Genomic DNA, 19687 nt, shown 5'->3' on the forward strand with positions numbered 1-19687 from the left:
ATTTTGTTCAGAATACTGTATTTGCGGGCGTACTCCAGTATTTGCCGCTTTCGCCGTTCAGTTCGTGCGTTTCGAAACCGAGTCATGAGCATATTAGTTTCCAAACGAAACACGGACAGAATGTCTTCCATCATCATGTAGATGCGTGCATCGTTCGTGGTTGAGCTCGACATTCTAGCAATGGCTCAGACATTGAAACTAAATTACCCACAAACACTTATATATTGTATACAGAAGGTGTTTTTAGACTAGTTAAGATGTAGATCCCAGTGTGGCTCAACAATGAAACCAAATATATCAATGATTCCACAATGGAATACACATAAATGTCTCACCACCCATAACAAAAAACCACAAAACAAATAAATGGCTTAGGAAATAACAGCAGCTTACTTTTTTGAGTAACAGACCCCAAATTTTCGAATGAACAAGATCACTTTCTTCGCAACACCGTTCGAAACGCTACCTCCAGTTAAGCTGATTGATGTGTTGCCCAATCACACGAATACACCTTCTCCACGCCGATTTGAAGTTGCGGATTCCGACAAAAACGAAAAACAAACAATAAAAAACGAACCCCAACAAATATGTACTCAGTCATGAAGAATCACATATCAACGAAGTCTATTTCTTCGTCAACAAACACAACACACACGCTAACTCAGAAGGGTTTAGGGAAGGAGCAAATTCACTTATCGGTTACAGATACTCACCTAAAGGAGCCGGTGGTTGAACCAATTGGGTGGTCTTGCTGTGCATAGCCGAGAACATCTGGACTAGGGTTTGGAGGATTTCGCGCTGGAAGAAATTTGGGGAATGTGATTTTTGGGGGTGAATTTCAAATGCCGAGGGTAGAACCGTAATCTTGCTACCAATTCTGGACTTTCTCCCCGTTTCCAGAATTGAAAAACACGCTGAAGTTAATTTTCAATTGTGGGCAATTTTAACTACAACAGTGCGGGCCGACTTTAAATTCTAGGGCCGTTCAATTTGAAACAAGAAAGGTGAACAACATAATTATTTCAGAAATGGGCCCAAATCTTGGTATATCCAAGAAAGCGAACGCACCCTAAACGAATAAATTTAGGAAAATGGATAGTCAATTTTTTTAATTGCTAATTTATTTAATGATTAAATTCGAGTTGTCTTCTAGAACTCGTGGCATTCTTTTCAGATTACGCTCGACAAGTTGTGAAGTTTCTTACTTATTAATTAATTGAGCTTTAAGGGTCTAGATTATTCTACAAAGCTAAAGAATAATTATTTACAAGGAGAAAGGATAAGCTCACAGCAAGGGCGCAAGTCAACTATTTTTTAAAATATTGTCAAACAATTTCTTAAAACTTGCACCTGTCCAGTAGTAAGACTATAATACTACAATGAACTGCAGTCATTGTAAACATAAACTTCCAAGATCGACATTTCAAATTATATTACAAACTTTCAACTAAATGTCCGCAATTAACTAGTGAAAAAATACTCGCTCTACTTCTTCATAATTGAGTCATTAATTTCACTCTTTCTTACTTTATTCACTTTTCTATTTTATTTTCTCTATTTGTTCTCTTTTTTATTTTAACTATTAGTTACACACTTGATGCACAAACCATCCATTTTTTAAACTCAATGTTAAAAAGAAGTGTCTCAGTTATGAAGCAATAAAAGAGTATATCAAGAACGCCAACTAAGTTAGACGTTTATAGTTATTCCTTCATGACTAAGCATGAAACTAGACCCCCAAATGCTGATGTCAGCACCAAATCCATGCACCCTCTCAAAAAAGCCTTGATAAACCCCACACATTTAGTGCTTTCATGACTCAAAAGTTTATCCAAAAATGACGAAATTGCCCCTGCATGGGCCATCCATGCCATGCCACTCCATTGCTTAAATACCACCACCTTCTCCTCCCTTTCTCCCCTTTCACCGTCCTTCCCTCTCCGGCCACACCTCCGCCCCATGCTATTCTCTCTCGAAAACCTCCCGCTTCGGCCCACTCAACCCGGTTATCCCCCTTGGGACGCCCTTGAACCGGCGGTTGTTTTGAACCCGCAAGAACCGGTCTATTCCAACTCCGGTTCACATGACACAGTACCAGCATCCGATGCTGTCGTGGACGAGAGAGTGCGCAGGCGCAGATTGTCGAACCGGGAATCAGCTCGGCGCTCGCGCATGCGGAAACAGAAGCATTTAGAGAACTTGAGGAACGAACTGAACCGGCTGCGGTTAATGAACCGGGAATTATTGAACCGGGTTATGCTGGCGGTTCATCAGGACCAAGTGGTCCGCGGCGAGAATAAGCGGCTCTGCTCAGAGGCGGCGATTCTCCGGCGAAGATTATGTGATGTGAGGCGAGATTTGCTATTCCGGCAGCTTCAGCAGCATTTTAGTCCCTCTACATGGCAATATTGCAATAATGTTACATCAATTAATGGACAATTACCACAATTCTCTTTAATTAGCTAGCCTAATTAATCACTAATTAAGATTAATTAGACCATGGACCGTCATAAAAAAATTGAACGAGCGCAAATTTAGTGTATGTGAAATTACTTGAGGAAGAAAATAGAGATAAATTTTCTGATTGAATTGGTAAATAAATGGTTTCTTTCCCTTTTCTTTTACCTTTCCCTTTTCTCTTTTTTTTTTCCAAATCTATTGCGGTTTCTATTTATTAGGCTTCTTCTCATAAGAAACAATTGTTCAAAAAAGTTCAAGAAAAATTGAATGGAACAGTGAGGTTTGAACATATAAGGATGAAGATACCATAATCTGTTATAGCCTCAAAACTCAAACAAGAATGCAGCTTGCTGCAATCGTTCACGCTCTGCTCGATACAGATTACAGACACAATAAGATTCACAGCATACAGCTACAGATCAAGATAATCGAATCTTGATAAAACTATAAAATTGTTGGAGTGCAAAATCGCATGGCCAGAAATCACACCTATGATCTTCACAAGATTTTAATCCTCTTAGCCACGTCCGCAGCCTTAATATCTGGTGGCAGCATGATAAAAGCCTTCTTTGTTCCAGCAGGCGTGATCGAAGTATTCACTTTCTTCACCCTTATCTTAAACATATTTATGGCAGCCTCTCTGATATTCTTCTTATCAGCTCGTTTGTCGACAACAAAGACCAAAGTGTTACATTCCAACATTGCCTTAATTGCAGACTCCGTCCCAAGAGGATATCTGAAGATTTGAAAATGGTCAGTTGTTTTTATCACAGCAGCACTACTGTTAAGGCGCGTGGGATTCATTTCCTTTTTTGAATTCTTCGCAGCAGATGACTGTGAACCTTCCTTTTTTGATTTCTTTACTGCAGAAAATGGCGCTGGCTCTAAGAAAACGGCATCCTCAAACTTTAAATTCAAGGCATCCGTGCTCATGAATTCTTGTTTCAAAGGTTCAGGTTCATAGTAATTTTCAGCCTTCTTGGGCACAGCATGCACGGAAACTCTATCTAGAAGCTTGGTCTCCAATGCTTGGAACCTGCCAACCACATCCTATTTTCCAATTAGTGAAGAAAGTATCAGATAACAATATAAGTTTTCACAATAGTTTTACATATATGAATTAGTCTTCTGCAGACTTCATAGTTGGCAAATGATAACCAAATAATATTCTTTAAAACTGTGATTTTTGTTTAGCACGATTATATTAGTAAGACTAATATTACCTATGTCAGTGGATGCTAGTTAAAAAATGAAATTGAAAGTTGAACTTGAAGGATGGGATTGTGAAATAAATTGTGGCTGAGACTTCCTCGTTGTGTAACTCAAGTTCCAGAGAATGGCAAGTAAAACGAAAATGATTTAATTTCCGACCTACAAGCTTTTACAGAAGAAGTTTTTCTGAAATAATAATAGGGGCGCAGTACAACCAAGTTTTCTATGAAAACTAGGACTGACTGCTTATGTTAGTAGTTTACAGGAAACCTTAACAATTTAAGAAGAAACGAGAGATAAAACTTCTGTTTCAAATAGATCAGAACAATGAAGCAAAAAAGCACAGGTGAACTCCCAATAAAATGTGGTTTAGCAATATAATACTACTCCTAATTATTAGATGTCAGGCAACGAATTAGCCAACTCAAAATGAAAGAATGGTTTTCATAAGATTGTTTAAAATTTAATAAGGACAGAAGTTTATGTAAATTTCCCAGGATATGACGCACAGCCAACAAAGACATTATAGAGGACTCTCATTGCTTAGGCTAAAATGGGAACACGGCATTCTAGATGCAATGCGAGTCCATTCGCCATTCTACTATAGATTGCATACTTGAACTCAAGCACTAAATTGTTGGTGACATTCTATGAGGTGCATAGTTGAGAAGATTCAGAATGACAACCGGCTTGCTTCAACGAAGTTAGCACCCGTAACAACATAGGTCATCTACTCATCACATCAAATGCTAAGAGAACTACTAGAATCTCAATTTTGTAGCTTATGGTAAAGAAAGCAAATTAGATTACTACAATAAACGAATGTTAATTCAATTATCAAATCCAACTAATTAGCTAACAAGGATTATATAATACGAAAATGTGGATTCAGACTGATTTTAATTACTCAAATATCAGTAAAAAAAATATGGATAGGAAATCCCTAATAATCTAGACAACAACCTTAGGGATTAACAGGGGATTCGAAATTGTTTACAATATACTTTTACCAATCAAAGGAAACAGAAACGGTCAGATATCTACATGAATTTGCAGCGTTTAATCAAGACATGAGCTCACCTTTTGGACGGGAAAAAAGGTGGAGGACAAAGAAGAGAGCTTTGTTGAAGCTGAAGAGGTGCCACCGGAGGAAAAATTCAACGCACCGGGGCGGCGGAAGAGAATTCCAGAAGCGACAGGTGCCGGCGGAGCTACTGAAGAGACGATCATTTGAAGATTCATGAGATTTGGAAACGGAATGGAGAGGGTTTAGCTGGGTTTTTCCAAAGAAGATGAGACACAAAATTTAGAGGATAAATAATTTTATTTCGTCCACATAATTTGTTTTCGACACATATCATTTACATTATTTTGTTTATATACTTCAATCGGTCGAATTTCGTTTAGTAAATTGTTTTTTTTTTTAAAGGTGGGGTTTTTCCACGAATTTTACTATTGACAAATAATATGAGTTTGTTATTTTTCACTGGCTAAAAAGTTATGGCAAATAATATCATGATACGAATTTTTTTTTCCTAATTTCTCGACAACATTTATAAGAGCTTCATATTCTTCATTATTTGAGGATAGTTTTCTTGAAGTACACTCTCTAATTTAATATAGCCGAATTTTTTTTTTTAATGGTAAATAACAAGCTTTGGTAAAGTTTATAATATTATTTGTCAATTTTAGAGTACATACTTTTTTTAAAGTTATATGATAATAGGGGCTAATATAAAAAATATTTATTTCTAACGTATCGATTACAAACTCGATGGCATTATTAATACAAAAATGATCATGAGATTTCCTTTACATGTCGTCTTCTTTGCATTTATTAATTTACAGATATTGCATTTCTCCAAACAAATGTAATTACATTTCTTGGCTGCTATTATACCAAACAAGAGGGGGCATCCAACGCTAAAGATGATTAAGCCAACTCTCAACTTCATTATCTCTTCCCAAAACCACAAAATCCAAAAACTTTATTATGTCAAACTTTTTGGGTGTTTACTTCATTTGTCACCTAATTTTGGAATATTTCTCCACATAAAACATCACTTCAAATATAAACTTGACCAGTAATCTGTTCTTCGAAAGGAAGAAAAATACAATTCATGGGATATTCTAGCATGCAGACATCCATGACAAGATTATTCAATTTAGGATTTTATAAATCATTACATCAAGTGTAATGTTTATAAATCATCTTAGATTACGGATTTTACGTACAAGAAGTTTGAAACTCACTGCAATTTCTACTATTCTTATTATGCAGGGCACAATGAGCTACGATGATACGAAAAGAAAAGGTGGATTCAGGGCATGCATGTTTGTTTTTGGTAAGTTACGACTCCAAAATATCCCGAACACAAAAACTTATGCTTGACGTTGTTACAGTCTCTAATGTCTCACATCGGTGGTGTAAGACAACTGATGTTGAGTTTATAGACAAGTAGATTTTATCTTCTATTCCTAATAGACTGGTCTTTAGGATAAGCTCTCATGTCCTATTCTGAACGACCGTACAATCAAATGTTCACGACATCAAGAATGTGATTATTGTTTCCATTTTTCTCTTTCAGTATTGGCAATGTTGGAGAACATCGGATTCGTAGCGAACATGTCGACCATGGTTCTCTACTTCCACTTGTTTTTCAACCTGTCGGTGGCGGCCAACACACTCACCAACTTCTTAGGTTCGACGTTCTTGCTCACTGTTCTCGGAGGCTTCATCTCCGACAACTACTTGAGCCGGCTACACACCTGCCTCATTTTTGGATTTCTCGAAATTACGGTAAACCCCCTTCTCGTTTTACATCGTTTCTTCTGATAAACTCGTGCTCAGTGGTTGGTTCTTTTCTTTTCACAGGGTCTCGTGATGATAACAATCCAAGCACACTCCAAGAAATCGGAGTACGTCCCCTGCAACAAGCCGAGCTGCATAGGGGGCAGTGATGCCACCATGTTCTATGCTTCTCTATGCATCTTAGCTTTGGGCTGCGGCGGAGTGAAGGGTTCTGTGGCTGCACTCGGGGCGGATCAGTTTGACCGTAACGAGACCGGAGGAGCAAAGGGTGTCGCAAGCTTCTTCAACTATTACCAGTTCAGCACGACAGTTGGATCGCTGATAGGAGTGACAGCAGTCGTGTGGATTGCGTTGAATAGAGGATGGCACTGGGCTTTTTTCACGGGCTTGGTGACAGCGTTCGTTGGATTCGTCGTGCTTGCATTCGGGAAGCCTTTCTACTTGTTCCAACCACTGGCAAACAGCCCCATTGTCAGGGTATCACAGGTCTGTGTGTTTAACTTCATCATCACCTACCTGTACAAACAAATTATGGATTTCAGCAAATGAATCGACAAAATTTTACGATGTATTCAGGTCATTACAACTGCAGTTCGGAACAGAAACCTAAAATTCCCCGAGAGCTCAGACGAGCTGTATGAGGCTGACGATAAGGAGGGAGATACGTCTGTAGAGAAACTTGCACACACCAACCAGTTCAGGTTCCTAGACAAAGCAGCTATTCCCGGCCAACCAGATGGAGGCTGCACGGTGACACAAGTCGAAGAAGTGAAGATATTGATACGGATGCTACCTATCTTTGCGAGTACGATCATAATGAATACCTGCTTGGCACAGCTGCAGACATTCTCAGTAGTCCAAGGATACTTCATGGAACCTCACTTGGCCACACTGAACATTCCCTCTCCTTCGATACCTGTCATCCCTTTACTCTTCATGGCCGTTCTCCTTCCACTCTACGAGTTCCTCTTCATCCCATTTGCCCGAAAGATCACAGGGCATCCTAATGGAATAACTCAGCTCCAGCGTGTAGGCGTAGGGCTGGTCCTGTCTATAATCTCGATGGGGATAGCCGGTTTGGTGGAGGTGAAAAGAAGGGATCAGGCTATCAAGGACCCATTCAAGCCAATTAGTCTTTTCTGGCTCTCGTTCCAATACGGAGTCTTTGGGATTGCGGACATGTTTGCAATGGTTGGGCTGATGGAATTCTTCTATAAAGAAGCTCCATCTGGGATGAGGTCTCTTTCCACATCTTTCGCGCTGCTGTCGCTGTCTTTTGGATATTTCTTGAGCACCGCCTTTGTGAACATTGTGAATGCAGTGACGGAGAAGGTTTCACGTGACAAACAAGGCTGGCTGCAGGCACCGGAGATGGAGCCTCCCTTGAATCATTACAAGCTCGACTACTTCTACTGGTTTCTAGCCATCCTTAGCACCCTCAACTTCGGAAACTATCTCTACTGGGCATCCTGGTACAAGTATCGAACACAAGTAAAAGAGGCCGATGAAGACGCGACTAAACCTTCAGAGTAATACAGTCCGGCTACATAAAGTTCCAGCAACTATTGTAATAAGCACCCTCTCAAGTTTTGACTATCCTTCTCTCTCAAGTTGAAAACAACATAAAAAATGGATTCCATGCCTATATATTACAAATATATATTGACTGTATTTGACCCCCAACCCAAATAAAACTTAAATAAATAAATAAATAAAACAAGCCTGCAAGAACAGAATAAACTGTCAAATTTTCAATACTTGCAAGTGCCAGTATATATAAACATGCAAGTCATGTCACACATTTACTGCATTACTAGCAGTATCCAATAAAATCTATAAAACCAACAAATACTTGAATCTAATTTTGATACAAACAATAGTAGTTTGAAGTGTAAAGCAGAGGAAGAGAATGTTCAAAGGGAGCATTTGAATTAGTTCCAAGGAGAAGAAGAAAGTATACACACGAAATCATGAAGCATCGACCCATAGTTTAAATCCACCTTGTGGAGTTGTTCCATTATCTGAATTGACCACCTGTGCATATGGATCGAAACATCGTTAATTTCAATCCCACAAAAACATCATAGAGAAGACAAGAATATTATGCTTGCCACTTTTAACAGCAAAATTCAACCCTAAACCTCTGCAAGATATGAGCAATTTATCTAATCTCTGTAGAACTTGTTCCATTGTTTGACAAGAACTGAATATCAATTCCACACTCTCTAACTGCTGCAGAAAAGGAGATGTTACTTTTTTTGCTTTACAGATGGTAAACAGAAAAAGGAAACTTCAAAGTAGATTGATTCTTACCTCAAGCCACCTTAGAAGTAGACGGCAGAGATGCAGATCCAACATCACAAAAATTTCAGTGCATACGCCTGTAGATGCTTTGCTACTTTCATTGCATAAGCATTCTCTCCGCTATATCTGAATGGTACTAATACTGTTTATGCAAAGTTACAGAAGAGTCATCATCTGAATAATTATTGCAGATGGCCTGATAATAACAAATGGAATAACAGCACAATTAGCAAGCAGTTCTAAAAAAGGCACCAATTATGTATCTTGAGTCAGTAACCATGTGAAACAAGAATCAATAACGAAGGTATAAAAGTAGAAGCAAAATTTTTGTCATTGCGAGTAACATTCTTGTTTAAAGTACAAAGGAAATGCAAATGCTACAAAGGATGGCAAACAACTGAAGAACATGATGAATCGACATCCAAAAACCACAAATTTACATGTGCAAGTTGCTTCTGTAATACACCTAACTCTATATCAGAAGACCAGATAACAAATTTATTGTCCCTGTCAAATGAGGATGGGTTGGCTTGAAGAGCACCAAAAATCCAAGCCAATGTGCATCTCATCAATGTTCTTAAATTCCGATACTTTGCTTTTTCAGTAAATTCTCAACAGCATAGAAAAAATGGGCGAAGAAACAGATAGTTTTCCCAAAGTCTCCACCGATGAAGCAATCTTGAAAGGGAAATCCCAGCCCAAATCTTCAAAGAAGAGGATGAGCTCCGAACAAAAAGAATCCTACTAGCCTTCCCCACATACAAGTCATTTGTGCGGTCAAAGGTATCCGAAAATGACATGTTATTACGTGGAAGCATGTTCGCAAGCACCCAGGTGCTGTAACCAAGTTCCAAACTATTTCTAGTCACAGATGCTAGCACCAGAATTTCTTTGAACAGTTCCATCGTCGAATCCTGAAAGTTGACGGACATGGAAAGTTTGCTGAAGTCAGAATAGTTGCTGGCATCAATGACTGGGTGCCCTCTTCTAGCAAGATCAATCAAAAAATCAGACGCTGGTCCAACCAAGATGTAATTTCGTGTATTCAACCCTCAAAGTGGCAGAGCATATTCCTGACAACCGTATCTGGCACTTTAAACAGACTCACAAGCAAAACAGTTTTTTTGTGTTGCACAGATTGAAGAACACTTGCAAGTTCATGTGAAGTCGCCACGATTCTGTTGGTTAATACTTTTCTGAAGCAGAAATCATACCAATTGAGATCCTTTAAAGGATATAGTTCTAGTACGTTGAAATCGACCAAATTTTCATCCAGTAACTGAGAATCAGGTCCTGCTGTTTTGCCATAATTGACACCTCCATCCCTATGACTGATGCTCAATGCTCTCATTATGAAAATTGGTATAGATATTAAAGTATCCACGAGTGGATAAATTTTATAAACCACGGTGTCAGATTTCTCTCCCAGCTTCTTGTACCACCATTTGATACCTGTTGTCATATCATCCCATAGATCAAATACAAAATAGACTAAACAATGAATCAATTAGAAAACAAAGAAACCAAAGCAGAAAAGAAGAATGTGGTTAATGGAAACAGTTACCATTCCGTTTAGGAAAGGCTTTACGCCTTTGGACTTATGCATGTCGTACCACAGCCGGAACTCTTTCCAAGGTCTTGGGAACAAGCTAGCCCCAAGTTCCAACTAGCTGATACAAGAAAATCCGAGATTCATCATCTAAATGCATTTTGTTTCCATGTGTACCTGCGAGAAAAACAAAGCAGGGTAAAGGGAGAATTTTAACAGTGACAGACTTAGTACTGAATAAGTAACATAGAAACAGAAAATGAGAAGAAGAGAGAAAGCATATTCTAAAATATCAACTACGGCATACACATGAATAATTCATAGTGAAGACTGAAGCATACAAAAGAAAGTTAAGGGTTCAAATTTGTATTCGATGCCATATCCTTGAAATTGTATACCAGGGGAACAAGGAAAGCCAGACAAGAGTTATAACAGAGGAAAACTTGACCTACACAAACATCAAATAATTTTCAAGTGGAAAGCAGCAAAAAACAACCCATCTTCTCACTAACGAACTATGAAATGTAGGCAACATCAGCAGCATAAAATGCTTCTCGGCCGGGGAGTACCCAAATTTATTTACAGGAGACAATCCATAACTCTTAAATGAATATAAGCACAACAATAGCATAAATCTGAGGGCATACTGTCACTTAAGCAGCATTTAGCACAAAGTAGAGCCACAGTGCTTTTATTTACCAAATGCTGAAAAGCAATCACATCAATCTCAACTACACATACACACATCATAACAAGAATGAAGAGAACTACCTGGCACAAACCTCGGCCTTTGCAGCGACGCCCCGTAAATGGAAGGACTGAAATTCATGGCATTATAGTAATAATTCAAGATCAACGCCTTCAAACCCTACCAGCTGCCATACACAGATTCAAATATTCAAGATCTCGGATAATCATTCATTCCACTTCAATAAGCAAAGTACTCCATACAGCATGATACTACATACAAACAAAAATCAAATCCCTAAATAAATCAAGAACACAAAAGAAACCTGTAATAAAGAGGCGCAAGTTCCGAGATCATCCTCAACAACAAATGCAAACTCATGATCAAGCAGGCCACCATGCTTCAAGCCACTGCGCCTGCAGCCCTGCATTGGAAGTCCGGTAATGCCTTCTCCACGAATCTCCACTCGAACCCATCAACGAAATCAAGAATCTGGGTGGAAAGGTTCAAGTTTTCGTCAGTCCCAGTTTGTAGGAATTCCAGGGGAAATACAATTGACGTAGATGTGGAGATGTGGGCATGGCGGCGGCGTCGTAGTGGGCTCTGGCCCGAGAGTTGAGGCAGCAGGAGACAAGAGGGGCAGGGCAGTCGAAGGTGAGGACTTTGATGAGGAATGTGAAGTTGGATTGAGGGGATGGGGTTGGGGTGAGCGCAGATGCTGGATTTGGGATGGGAGCGAGGAGGGGAGAGGAAAGAGGGAGGAGAGGGAGAGGAGGAGGAAGAGCAGGAGGATTAGCAGCGAGAGGCGTCTCCTGCTTTGAGGAGGTAATCATTTGCCCCAACTATGTTATGATCGGAGATGGAGATGTATATGCTGAGGAATTCAAACAATAAATTAGGGGCAATTGCAGCTAAATCACAAGAGGTATTCAATAGAATTAACTATGAGAAAGGAGGCAATGCAGAAAAGCTCGGATTGGGATTGAATCCGGCGGCAAGGATTCCATTGATCTCTTAAAACAATAGCAAAACTAAGCTTTTGGTGTCGAAAATGAATTATAACTAAATTAGTACAATTGATAAATTAAAAGGAAAATTAAACAAAAATAAAACAGAGAAAAGTTTAATTAAGAGTTGTGTTAAGTGTAATTCTCCTTTTTACTGAATATGTCAAATTTTTTGACTGATAAGTTGAACGTGTCTGACATCTTATGACATTTTGATTCAACCATAGACTATAATTTTAATTCTATATAAGCTTCTAATTCCCAAGTTAAAAAGACATAAAAAAAGTAACTCTGATATTACTCAAGATGCATTAGAAAACAACTAGTTTAAATTCAAATCAACAGCTAAAAACCTTTGATTTAATGCGAGTACTATGTCTAATTGTAAGAAGTCTTCATAGACTCAATTCCTCTCATTTAGCTCTTTTAAAAAGTCTGTGTTAATTCCTTTATTTTGATAATTAAAATCTCTTACAATTGTTATACTCTTGAAAGGCTAAGTGATGTTAAGAAGCGTTTAATCCAGGTACTCTTATTTAAGAGTATGAGGTGGGCCGAATCGCATTTCTTTCATAATACTTGGTAGGCATATATTTGCGTCGTCTTTCTAGTAGACCAGCTAGAATACCATCGTTAAATTTATTTAATTTAAATAAAAGCACTATTTTCACAATATTACAATTCATTAAAAAAACACGAAATACTACAATTACAAAAAAATTAAAATTACATAATTCAAATCCAAAAAATTAAAAATTACATAATTAAAATCATAAAAAATTAAAAAATACATAATTAAATTCATAAAAATTAAAAGACCTTACTAGTACTTAGAATTTAGCCCAAATGGCATTGTGTGTCTTCTTTTGATCCTGGATTCATAGTTGTATGCACACCTCGGCATGGGGGAGACCTCGCGGTTGAGCTTAGGCTTCATCCTCGTCGTAAAGTTAACTTCGCCGGTTCTTAGAAGTATTATAATCATGTTGTGCAAGATAATACCGTGTACATGATGTCGAGCGATATTCTTAACGTACCGCAGTAGAAACAGGGCCTTCACAATGTTGAATCGGCATGAAGGACTAATCTCTTTTCGATGTCTTTAAAATAGGACTCTTGACGCTCACTTAAAAGAAATCAAGTCTCGGGTCTTGCGAATTCTTCGACGTCTTCCACGAAAGTTGACCACCTTGAGTGGGCTTCATCATTCGAGATAGTAACCCGTGGCCAATTGTTCTGCGCATTCAGTCGATGGTGAAATCAGGTCGTCGGTCTTCGCCATTCAAAACATCATCGAAGTGGTGAGGAATAGAGCACGTTCAAGTCGTTGTTGGATCGACAACACCGAAATATACATCATCAAATCCATGGGCGGTAGTCGCGGCAGCTTCCAAGGATAGCGTTGAGCCCGTAGCCTTTGTGACGGCTTGTTAAGTATTGCCACTGCTTGATGGAACGAATGCCAAACCCCGTCGTACGATTGATGTTGTATAGCATACGGGAAAAGCGAGTGGAGTGACATTGAAGATGAAGCGGCCGTTAACAATCTTTGGTGGTGGGTGCTCGAAGGAATTCCTCGCCCAGCGAAACGAACATCGTCGCAATATTTTAGGCATATGATTCAGTTGACTCGCCTCACATTGCAAATACTCGTCGAAGAGGTCGGTAGTTTGCCCGGTAACAAGTTGTCGGATGGCACAAGTACACTTTTGCAACGCCGGAGACTTTGCCCAGATTACGTTTGATTGAAAGTATTCAACACGGGTGGACAATGTGTTGATATACGCATAAACAAGTTTTGACATCTGGCAATGGCGAAAGTAATCTTACCGGATACATGGTGGTCGGAGAAATAGTCGGCAACGAGCTTTCATGGGCTCCCTCTAGATCATGATGGATGCGATGAGATCGGTGAAATCAAATTTTAATTTTTTTAAAAAGGGTTTGAGTGAGAGGGGAAGGCTGTAGATGATTTAGTATGGTATGAATGAGTGATAATTTGATGAAAAAGTGGATGATGAATGTGTGTTTTTATAGATGTTTTTGGGAAAAAAAAAAAATAAAAAAAACCCAAAAAAACATCCATAAACGGCTCTTTTTTTGGGAATCCAAAAAAAATTTTTTTTTTAATTTTTTGGTATTATCTCGAATTATTTGAATTAAAAAAAAAACAATTTTGTAACGGACCTTTGGGCCCAATCAAATCTGATACGTGCGGCACGGAGGGGCGCTTGGAGGGGTACAGCCGTCCTTCCCTTTTCGGCACGGACGGCGGATGACCCTCTAGGATGTCTTATCGGATTACATAACACCCTCGTCGGGGGGGATGAAAAAAATATACCCCAATGTAATTCCTTTAAAAATCGCTCGGGAAATGTTCACTCGATTATACTATCAAGATATCACTTTAGTCATCCCCCTCTTATTTAGAATTGGACTTTACATAAATTTCTTTTCCCAATGTACCTTCACGTGATTTTCATTTTATTATCATAGGATTAAGGGTTTGGAGAAAAATATGAAAAAATGATATATCCTCTATCTTTTAAAAGTATCGGGAAAAATTTCCAATTTTCGATATGTAATTTTGACGATCGTTTTGTAAGTTTTTGTCGATAAAGATATGAATTTCTTTTATCATATATCGTTTTATATCGAAAATCGATTTAGAAAATTTTGTTTCGATATTTTTTGATATATATCGAAAATATCGAAATTTTCATATATTCATTTTCGTTCGAAATATCGTCGATGCGATATGAAATTTTTATCGAAAGTTCGATTTCGAAATTTGATATATCGGCTTTCGATACGATCGATATGAAATTTTTATTCGATATTTTGATACGTCGTCGCGTTTTTTTGGATTGATAGATGAATAAGTTTTTTCATTTAACAGAAAATGGAATTTTTGTTCAATATTGGATTATTAGTAAGTAAGAAAAATACTAAAAAAGGGAAAAAATTCAGAAAAAAAACGAAAAGCATAAGAAAAAAAATGATGACGAGAAATTTTCTGCAAAACCCTTTTTCTTTCAATTTCTCTAAGAACTTGAATGCCATGGTTCCATTTCTGAAACTGGTAAGTTATAGAAAACCCTTTAATTTCCGTTTCAATTATACTTGTTGATTCGTGCATGGTTGCATCTATATGTGGAGCTTCGGCAACTAATTTTACAGTTGCTAAAAATGGCAGGTGCATTGGTTATCGAGGCTGGGGCTAGTGGAAACCTTAACCGACTCAAGGGTGAAAAGTCTCTTTCTTGTTATTTCTTCAATTTCTTGTTTTTTTGTATTCCTGGTTTTTGAATGCCTGATTTTTGATACAGCAATTAGAAAGAAGGTGAAAGATGAAAGAGAGTTCCTCAAAATATGCGATGAATGCAGCGAATTCTCCACTGGCCGGACTGTCCTGCATCACGCGGCTGCAATCGGACATTATGAGATTTGCAAATTCTTGATACATAACGTCAAAGTTTATGTCAATCCCATGGATTACAAGAGTTCTATCTCTCCCTCTCTCTCTCTAATATTTATGTTGCTATTGAAAAAGTTTATGTTAATTCTTGAATTGTTTGTTTATTGATATGGTGTAAATTGCTTCAGTGATTACTCCTGTGGCAGAGGCTGTGAAAGGGGAACATGTCAAAGTTGTGGAGTTTCTCATCAAACATGATGCTGTAATTGCTGTTGCAGATGTTGAGGTCTCACTCCCTTGCACTTAGCTGTTCTAAAAGGTCTGTGGTTTTGTAGGCTGTAATGATGCGAAAGACTTTGCTCGTAGTGTTATATTATACGCTTGAATTGATTGGTTTTGCTTTCAGGTAATCGGGAGCTTATCGAGTTGTTGCTGGTGAAGCGTGCTCATATAGAAGCAGAGTCTTTGGATGGAACACCTTTACAAGTTGCTGTTTCTTGTGGAAATGCTGAGGCTGTCAAGTGTCTCTTGTCTCATGGCGCAAACGTGGGCAAGCACAACTTTCAGCAGTTTTTGTTTATTGTAACTTTTGAATGTGGATAAGAGTTTGATTTTTTACTCAGTCATACTAATATGATCTCTTAACTTGCTGTATTAATACTGTGAGATTAGTCCCTTTACTGCTTTCCGTTTTGCAGCCAAACCGTTTTTATGAAGTTGTGGACTGCCCTCTTGTATGTGCAGTCAAGTCTCGCTCATTTGAATGCATGAATTTGCTGCTCGAGGTATGTTTGGTGAAATGGAAATACCCATCTTGTCTAGGTTTTGTTAGAGATTGATGTCCTTTATCATGATAATGGCTATATGCTAGATGATTTAAACTTCCAATGGTTCTTTAGCTCTGTTCCTCAGTTATATGTATCTGATGCCTTATTCAGTATTTGAATTGCTTGCCATCAGTTATCATGGGTTAAGTACTTTCGTTGCAGGCTAAACGGACCCAAACTTGTATCTAAGTGGGTTAAGTCCTTTGGGATGTGCTGCAAAAGAAAGGCGACACAAAATTTCTCGAGTCTTTGCTTAAAGCTGGAGCAGATCCAAATTTAGCTGAAAATGTAAATTTATGTATTTCCCTTTCTACTTGTGATATCTTGAGCCCGTCTCATCCTTCTTCAAAACCAATTAATTGTCGTTTAATCATTTTGCTACTTGTTTTCTAATATTTCGCTTAAAATCACCTTGTTGTTTCATCCTGATGGTTATCAACTGGACACTTATTGCGTAGATATTGATGACTTTCAGGTTATCTATAGACCTATTGAGGAAGCTGCATTGGTGCATAACCGTGCAGGTGTGGAGATTTTGTTTCCAGTGACTAAACAGATTACACATTTCCCAAATTGGACTGTCGATGGCATAATCGAGTACGTTCATTCTGAAGAATTTACAATAATGGTCTGAAACTACTTTTACCTTGTGTACAACTGAGCAACACTCTTGACCTTCAATTGAATTTTACAACCTTCTCTGATCACATATCTTGCAGAGTACGGCGAATTGCAAAGGAAATTGAATGCAATAAACTTCCGAGCCACAAAGTACACGGGGGATAAGAATTACGGCTATGCTGTCCTACAATATAGACTTGTAAACTTTTCTTCTCCCTAGTGAGTCGATCATCTCGTCCTTGAAAAATGTGTAGTAATTAACATACATGTGATGCGTAGGCTTCTAGTTTTTATCAGTATAACCTCTCGTGGGTATCAAAGCGAAGCCTGTGTCAAGCGCGCTTGGTATACGCAGTCATGCTCTGTTTGGTGCTCGGAAATGCATGAAACTCCTGCCAAACCTCCCGTCCTCGCCACGGAGAAATTCCTGCTGGAGCTAATATGATATTCAAGGTATTAATGTGACCATCAAACTCCATACAGATTCATCATCTAACAATTGCTGATTGTGTCTGTGAAGAAATTCCTCAAGGCCGGCCTCACCTTCACGATGGATCCTTACAACGACGTCGCGTGTCGTGCATTTAGGTAACTACGCAAATTCTGGTAATATTTTCATTTTTTGTTGCTATAAAACCTTTTGTAAGTAATTGATAGTGTTTTTGTTTTTGGTGGCAGAGTTTGTATGTATGATTACTTTGCTTGGTTGAGCCAGATTAATACCCTGGAAGAGATTTTGACTTTTAGAGATCATTAACACTGTAGAATTTCCCCATTTGATGTAGTACATAATATTGGATCATATACTATTGTCACACTTGTATACATTGCTACATCTTTTCTTCTTTGAATATATTGTTTCCAACTGAATCAATCGTCTATTTCTTTATTCTTTATTCTCGCTAAAATTGTGTAAAAATTTTACTTTTTTCCCGGAAAGGAAACGACTCAAAATTGTTGGGACGACTCAAACATGTAAAAAATGTTTTTACATGTAATTGTATATAAGATGGTGATATTTTGAAAATTCTTATTAAAAATAAGAAGATTTACTAAAGAAGTATATACCAGATTAGTATAGTAATCCATTCAAACTTTGGATGCAAAGATACAAATAAAAAAGCTTCAAAAGAGCATGCACCAAAAGGCATGCATTGGTCAAACTCAGATTCTTTATCTTTATCTTTTCCTTACACACCCATTTGCTTAGTTTCTGTGTCATCACACACAGTTCACACACTTTTGTGGATTGTGGTGAAGTAACCAAGACTGACTATTAGCTTTAGCTATGCAGCAGTAGCTGCATATGTCTTTCTATCATCATGGACTTGTCTAAGATAAGATTTAGCATATCTAGTGAATAACAAAATCCTGCAAAAATATAAGACCATAGTCAATAATAATTTTGTAATCAGTTAGAAATGTCAATCGATGGGAAGACAGACTGAAGAAAAAGAAAAAACGGTAGGGCCAAAAGTTTATAATTCAAATAACTTTATAGCCCAATTGATCCCAATAAAAATAGTTTGAATCCGATAGGACTCCTACCCCGGAACTTGAGTGGGGTGGGTTGATTGATAGAAAATTTTCTTCTTATTTACTTATCATAATACATTGATTCGCTTCTGAAGTATTTTTCGTTTGCTATCTAACACTTATACTTGTCATTTACGTCCCTAGTAATATTATTCGATACCCACACACGAATCGAGGTGTATAAAATTGAGTGATGTCCCGATTTACATCCTAATACTGTTGGAATTGAATTGATAAAATTATAAACTTATTGCTAGTTTTAATGGTAGCGTTTGGAGAATTCAATAGACGAGATTTAGAAACATGTGTTTACGTATCACTTAGTTTTGTTTTCTTTATATGTTCAGTCATTCTCGAGAGCGATTCGCATCAAAGAATGTCAAATATCGTCGAGTTAGAACTGAATATCAATTCGGCTGGTGATGAATCCAACTATATTTCAAATGAATTATTCATCTCATTTTATTAAAAAGAAACAACTTTATCTATATTTACCAACCAAGGCATAGGTAGGTGTATGAAATACCATAGCGAGGCTAGTGAAACCGTTTTCTCCTATAATGAGCGAGACATGAGTCCATATTTCAAGATTAAAAAAGTGACAAAGCCACAATAATCAATCAATCAACATAAAGACAAACCAATATTTCATCATAATCATGTATTGATTCATTAAAATCACACACGAACAAACAAACTAGGAAATGAACGACATATGATGCAAGAGAAACAGTCAACTAAATCCCATTTATTTGGTCGTGTCACATCGTATTAAATACCAGCCACCTTATAAAAAGCATGGAGACAGAAATGAATTGCATTACATAGCAGTTTTGAAGCTGTAAACCTACACAAACTGATGTTTAATTCATTGATTTCTTGAGCTTAAAAAGTAGGTGCTGCAGCATATACACACCTGCAGATCCATGCGAATGCAAAGGGTAATACGAAAAGGAGAGGTGAAGAGGCCGATAAAAGCAAAAGACGAAGCTGATGTGTGCGCAGATCCCTATGAATTCGATCAATATTTCATTCTTTTTGCTAAAGAATTTAAAGCACAAAACAAAGTGAGCAACATTCTAGTCTTGATTTCGTTTCAACCTAGCTTTGTAGCTACAAAACAAACCAAACATGTTGTTTCAAAGTGGAGGGAAACAAAGGGAGGGTTGGAGGCCACATTATTTTACTTCTTTCCAATCATTGACTTGCTTTCCTTCATTATTATTATTCACCCTCTTTTTTCACTATAACAA

At 37.8% G+C, this 19687-nt stretch overlaps 3 protein-coding genes, 3 long non-coding RNA genes and 1 pseudogene across 6 annotated transcripts; 4 read left to right on the top strand and 3 right to left on the bottom strand.

The window, feature by feature from the left end:
• Positions 1 to 2751: 2751 nt before the first annotated feature.
• Positions 2752 to 5007, bottom strand: LOC125199091 (60S ribosomal protein L23A-like). Its single transcript, XM_048097247.1, has 2 exons — positions 4753 to 5007; positions 2752 to 3510 (listed from the first exon to the last, which is right to left on the bottom strand). The coding sequence occupies exons 1-2, from the start codon at positions 4912 to 4914 to the stop codon at positions 2959 to 2961; spliced, it is 714 nt and encodes a 237-aa protein (XP_047953204.1). The 5' UTR covers positions 4915 to 5007; the 3' UTR covers positions 2752 to 2958.
• A 952-nt stretch (positions 5008 to 5959) lies between these two features.
• LOC125199093 (protein NRT1/ PTR FAMILY 4.6-like) lies at positions 5960 to 8017 on the top strand. Its single transcript, XM_048097249.1, has 4 exons — positions 5960 to 6017; positions 6261 to 6472; positions 6548 to 6970; positions 7061 to 8017. Exons 1-4 carry the CDS (start codon positions 5960 to 5962, stop codon positions 8015 to 8017), a joined length of 1650 nt encoding a protein of 549 aa, XP_047953206.1.
• On the bottom strand, positions 5993 to 7537 carry LOC125199094. The gene is made up of 3 exons (XR_007172527.1): positions 7309 to 7537; positions 7091 to 7227; positions 5993 to 7000 (listed from the first exon to the last, which is right to left on the bottom strand). It is a non-coding gene; the product is annotated as an uncharacterized LOC125199094 (long non-coding RNA).
• Positions 8018 to 9399: 1382 nt separating the features above from the next.
• LOC125199095 lies at positions 9400 to 11858 on the bottom strand (annotated as a pseudogene).
• Positions 11859 to 15221: 3363 nt separating this feature from the next.
• LOC125199096 (26S proteasome non-ATPase regulatory subunit 10-like) lies at positions 15222 to 16369 on the top strand. Its single transcript, XM_048097250.1, has 5 exons — positions 15222 to 15279; positions 15362 to 15535; positions 15737 to 15769; positions 15857 to 15996; positions 16149 to 16369. The coding sequence occupies exons 1-5, from the start codon at positions 15222 to 15224 to the stop codon at positions 16287 to 16289; spliced, it is 546 nt and encodes a 181-aa protein (XP_047953207.1). The 3' UTR covers positions 16290 to 16369.
• A 131-nt stretch (positions 16370 to 16500) lies between these two features.
• LOC125199089 lies at positions 16501 to 17007 on the top strand. The gene is made up of 3 exons (XR_007172526.1): positions 16501 to 16565; positions 16753 to 16905; positions 16997 to 17007. It is a non-coding gene; the product is annotated as an uncharacterized LOC125199089 (long non-coding RNA).
• A 299-nt stretch (positions 17008 to 17306) lies between these two features.
• On the top strand, positions 17307 to 17768 carry LOC125199086. Its single transcript, XR_007172525.1, has 3 exons — positions 17307 to 17351; positions 17419 to 17486; positions 17577 to 17768. It is a non-coding gene; the product is annotated as an uncharacterized LOC125199086 (long non-coding RNA).
• The last annotated feature ends 1919 nt before the right edge of the window (positions 17769 to 19687 follow it).

This window comes from Salvia hispanica, unplaced genomic scaffold, assembly GCF_023119035.1.
Source record: "Salvia hispanica cultivar TCC Black 2014 unplaced genomic scaffold, UniMelb_Shisp_WGS_1.0 HiC_scaffold_375, whole genome shotgun sequence".
NCBI lineage: Eukaryota > Viridiplantae > Streptophyta > Magnoliopsida > Lamiales > Lamiaceae > Salvia > Salvia hispanica.

Excerpts from the sequence above, each read along its gene's own strand:
- LOC125199091 (XM_048097247.1), bottom strand. The coding sequence starts at position 4,914 with ATGAATCTTCAAATGATCGTCTCTTCAGTAGCTCCGCCGGCACCTGTC. Across the intron at positions 3,511-4,752 it reads CCTTTTTTCCCGTCCAAAAG|GATGTGGTTGGCAGGTTCCA; the intron begins GTGAGCTCATGT and ends ATTGGAAAATAG.
- LOC125199096 (XM_048097250.1), top strand. The coding sequence starts at position 15,222 with ATGGCAGGTGCATTGGTTATCGAGGCTGGGGCTAGTGGAAACCTTAAC. Across the intron at positions 15,770-15,856 it reads GCACTTAGCTGTTCTAAAAG|GTAATCGGGAGCTTATCGAG; the intron begins GTCTGTGGTTTT and ends TTTTGCTTTCAG. Across the intron at positions 15,997-16,148 it reads TCTTGTCTCATGGCGCAAAC|CCAAACCGTTTTTATGAAGT; the intron begins GTGGGCAAGCAC and ends TCCGTTTTGCAG.
- LOC125199093 (XM_048097249.1), top strand. The coding sequence starts at position 5,960 with ATGAGCTACGATGATACGAAAAGAAAAGGTGGATTCAGGGCATGCATG. Across the intron at positions 6,018-6,260 it reads GGCATGCATGTTTGTTTTTG|TATTGGCAATGTTGGAGAAC; the intron begins GTAAGTTACGAC and ends TTTCTCTTTCAG. Across the intron at positions 6,971-7,060 it reads CCATTGTCAGGGTATCACAG|GTCATTACAACTGCAGTTCG; the intron begins GTCTGTGTGTTT and ends CGATGTATTCAG.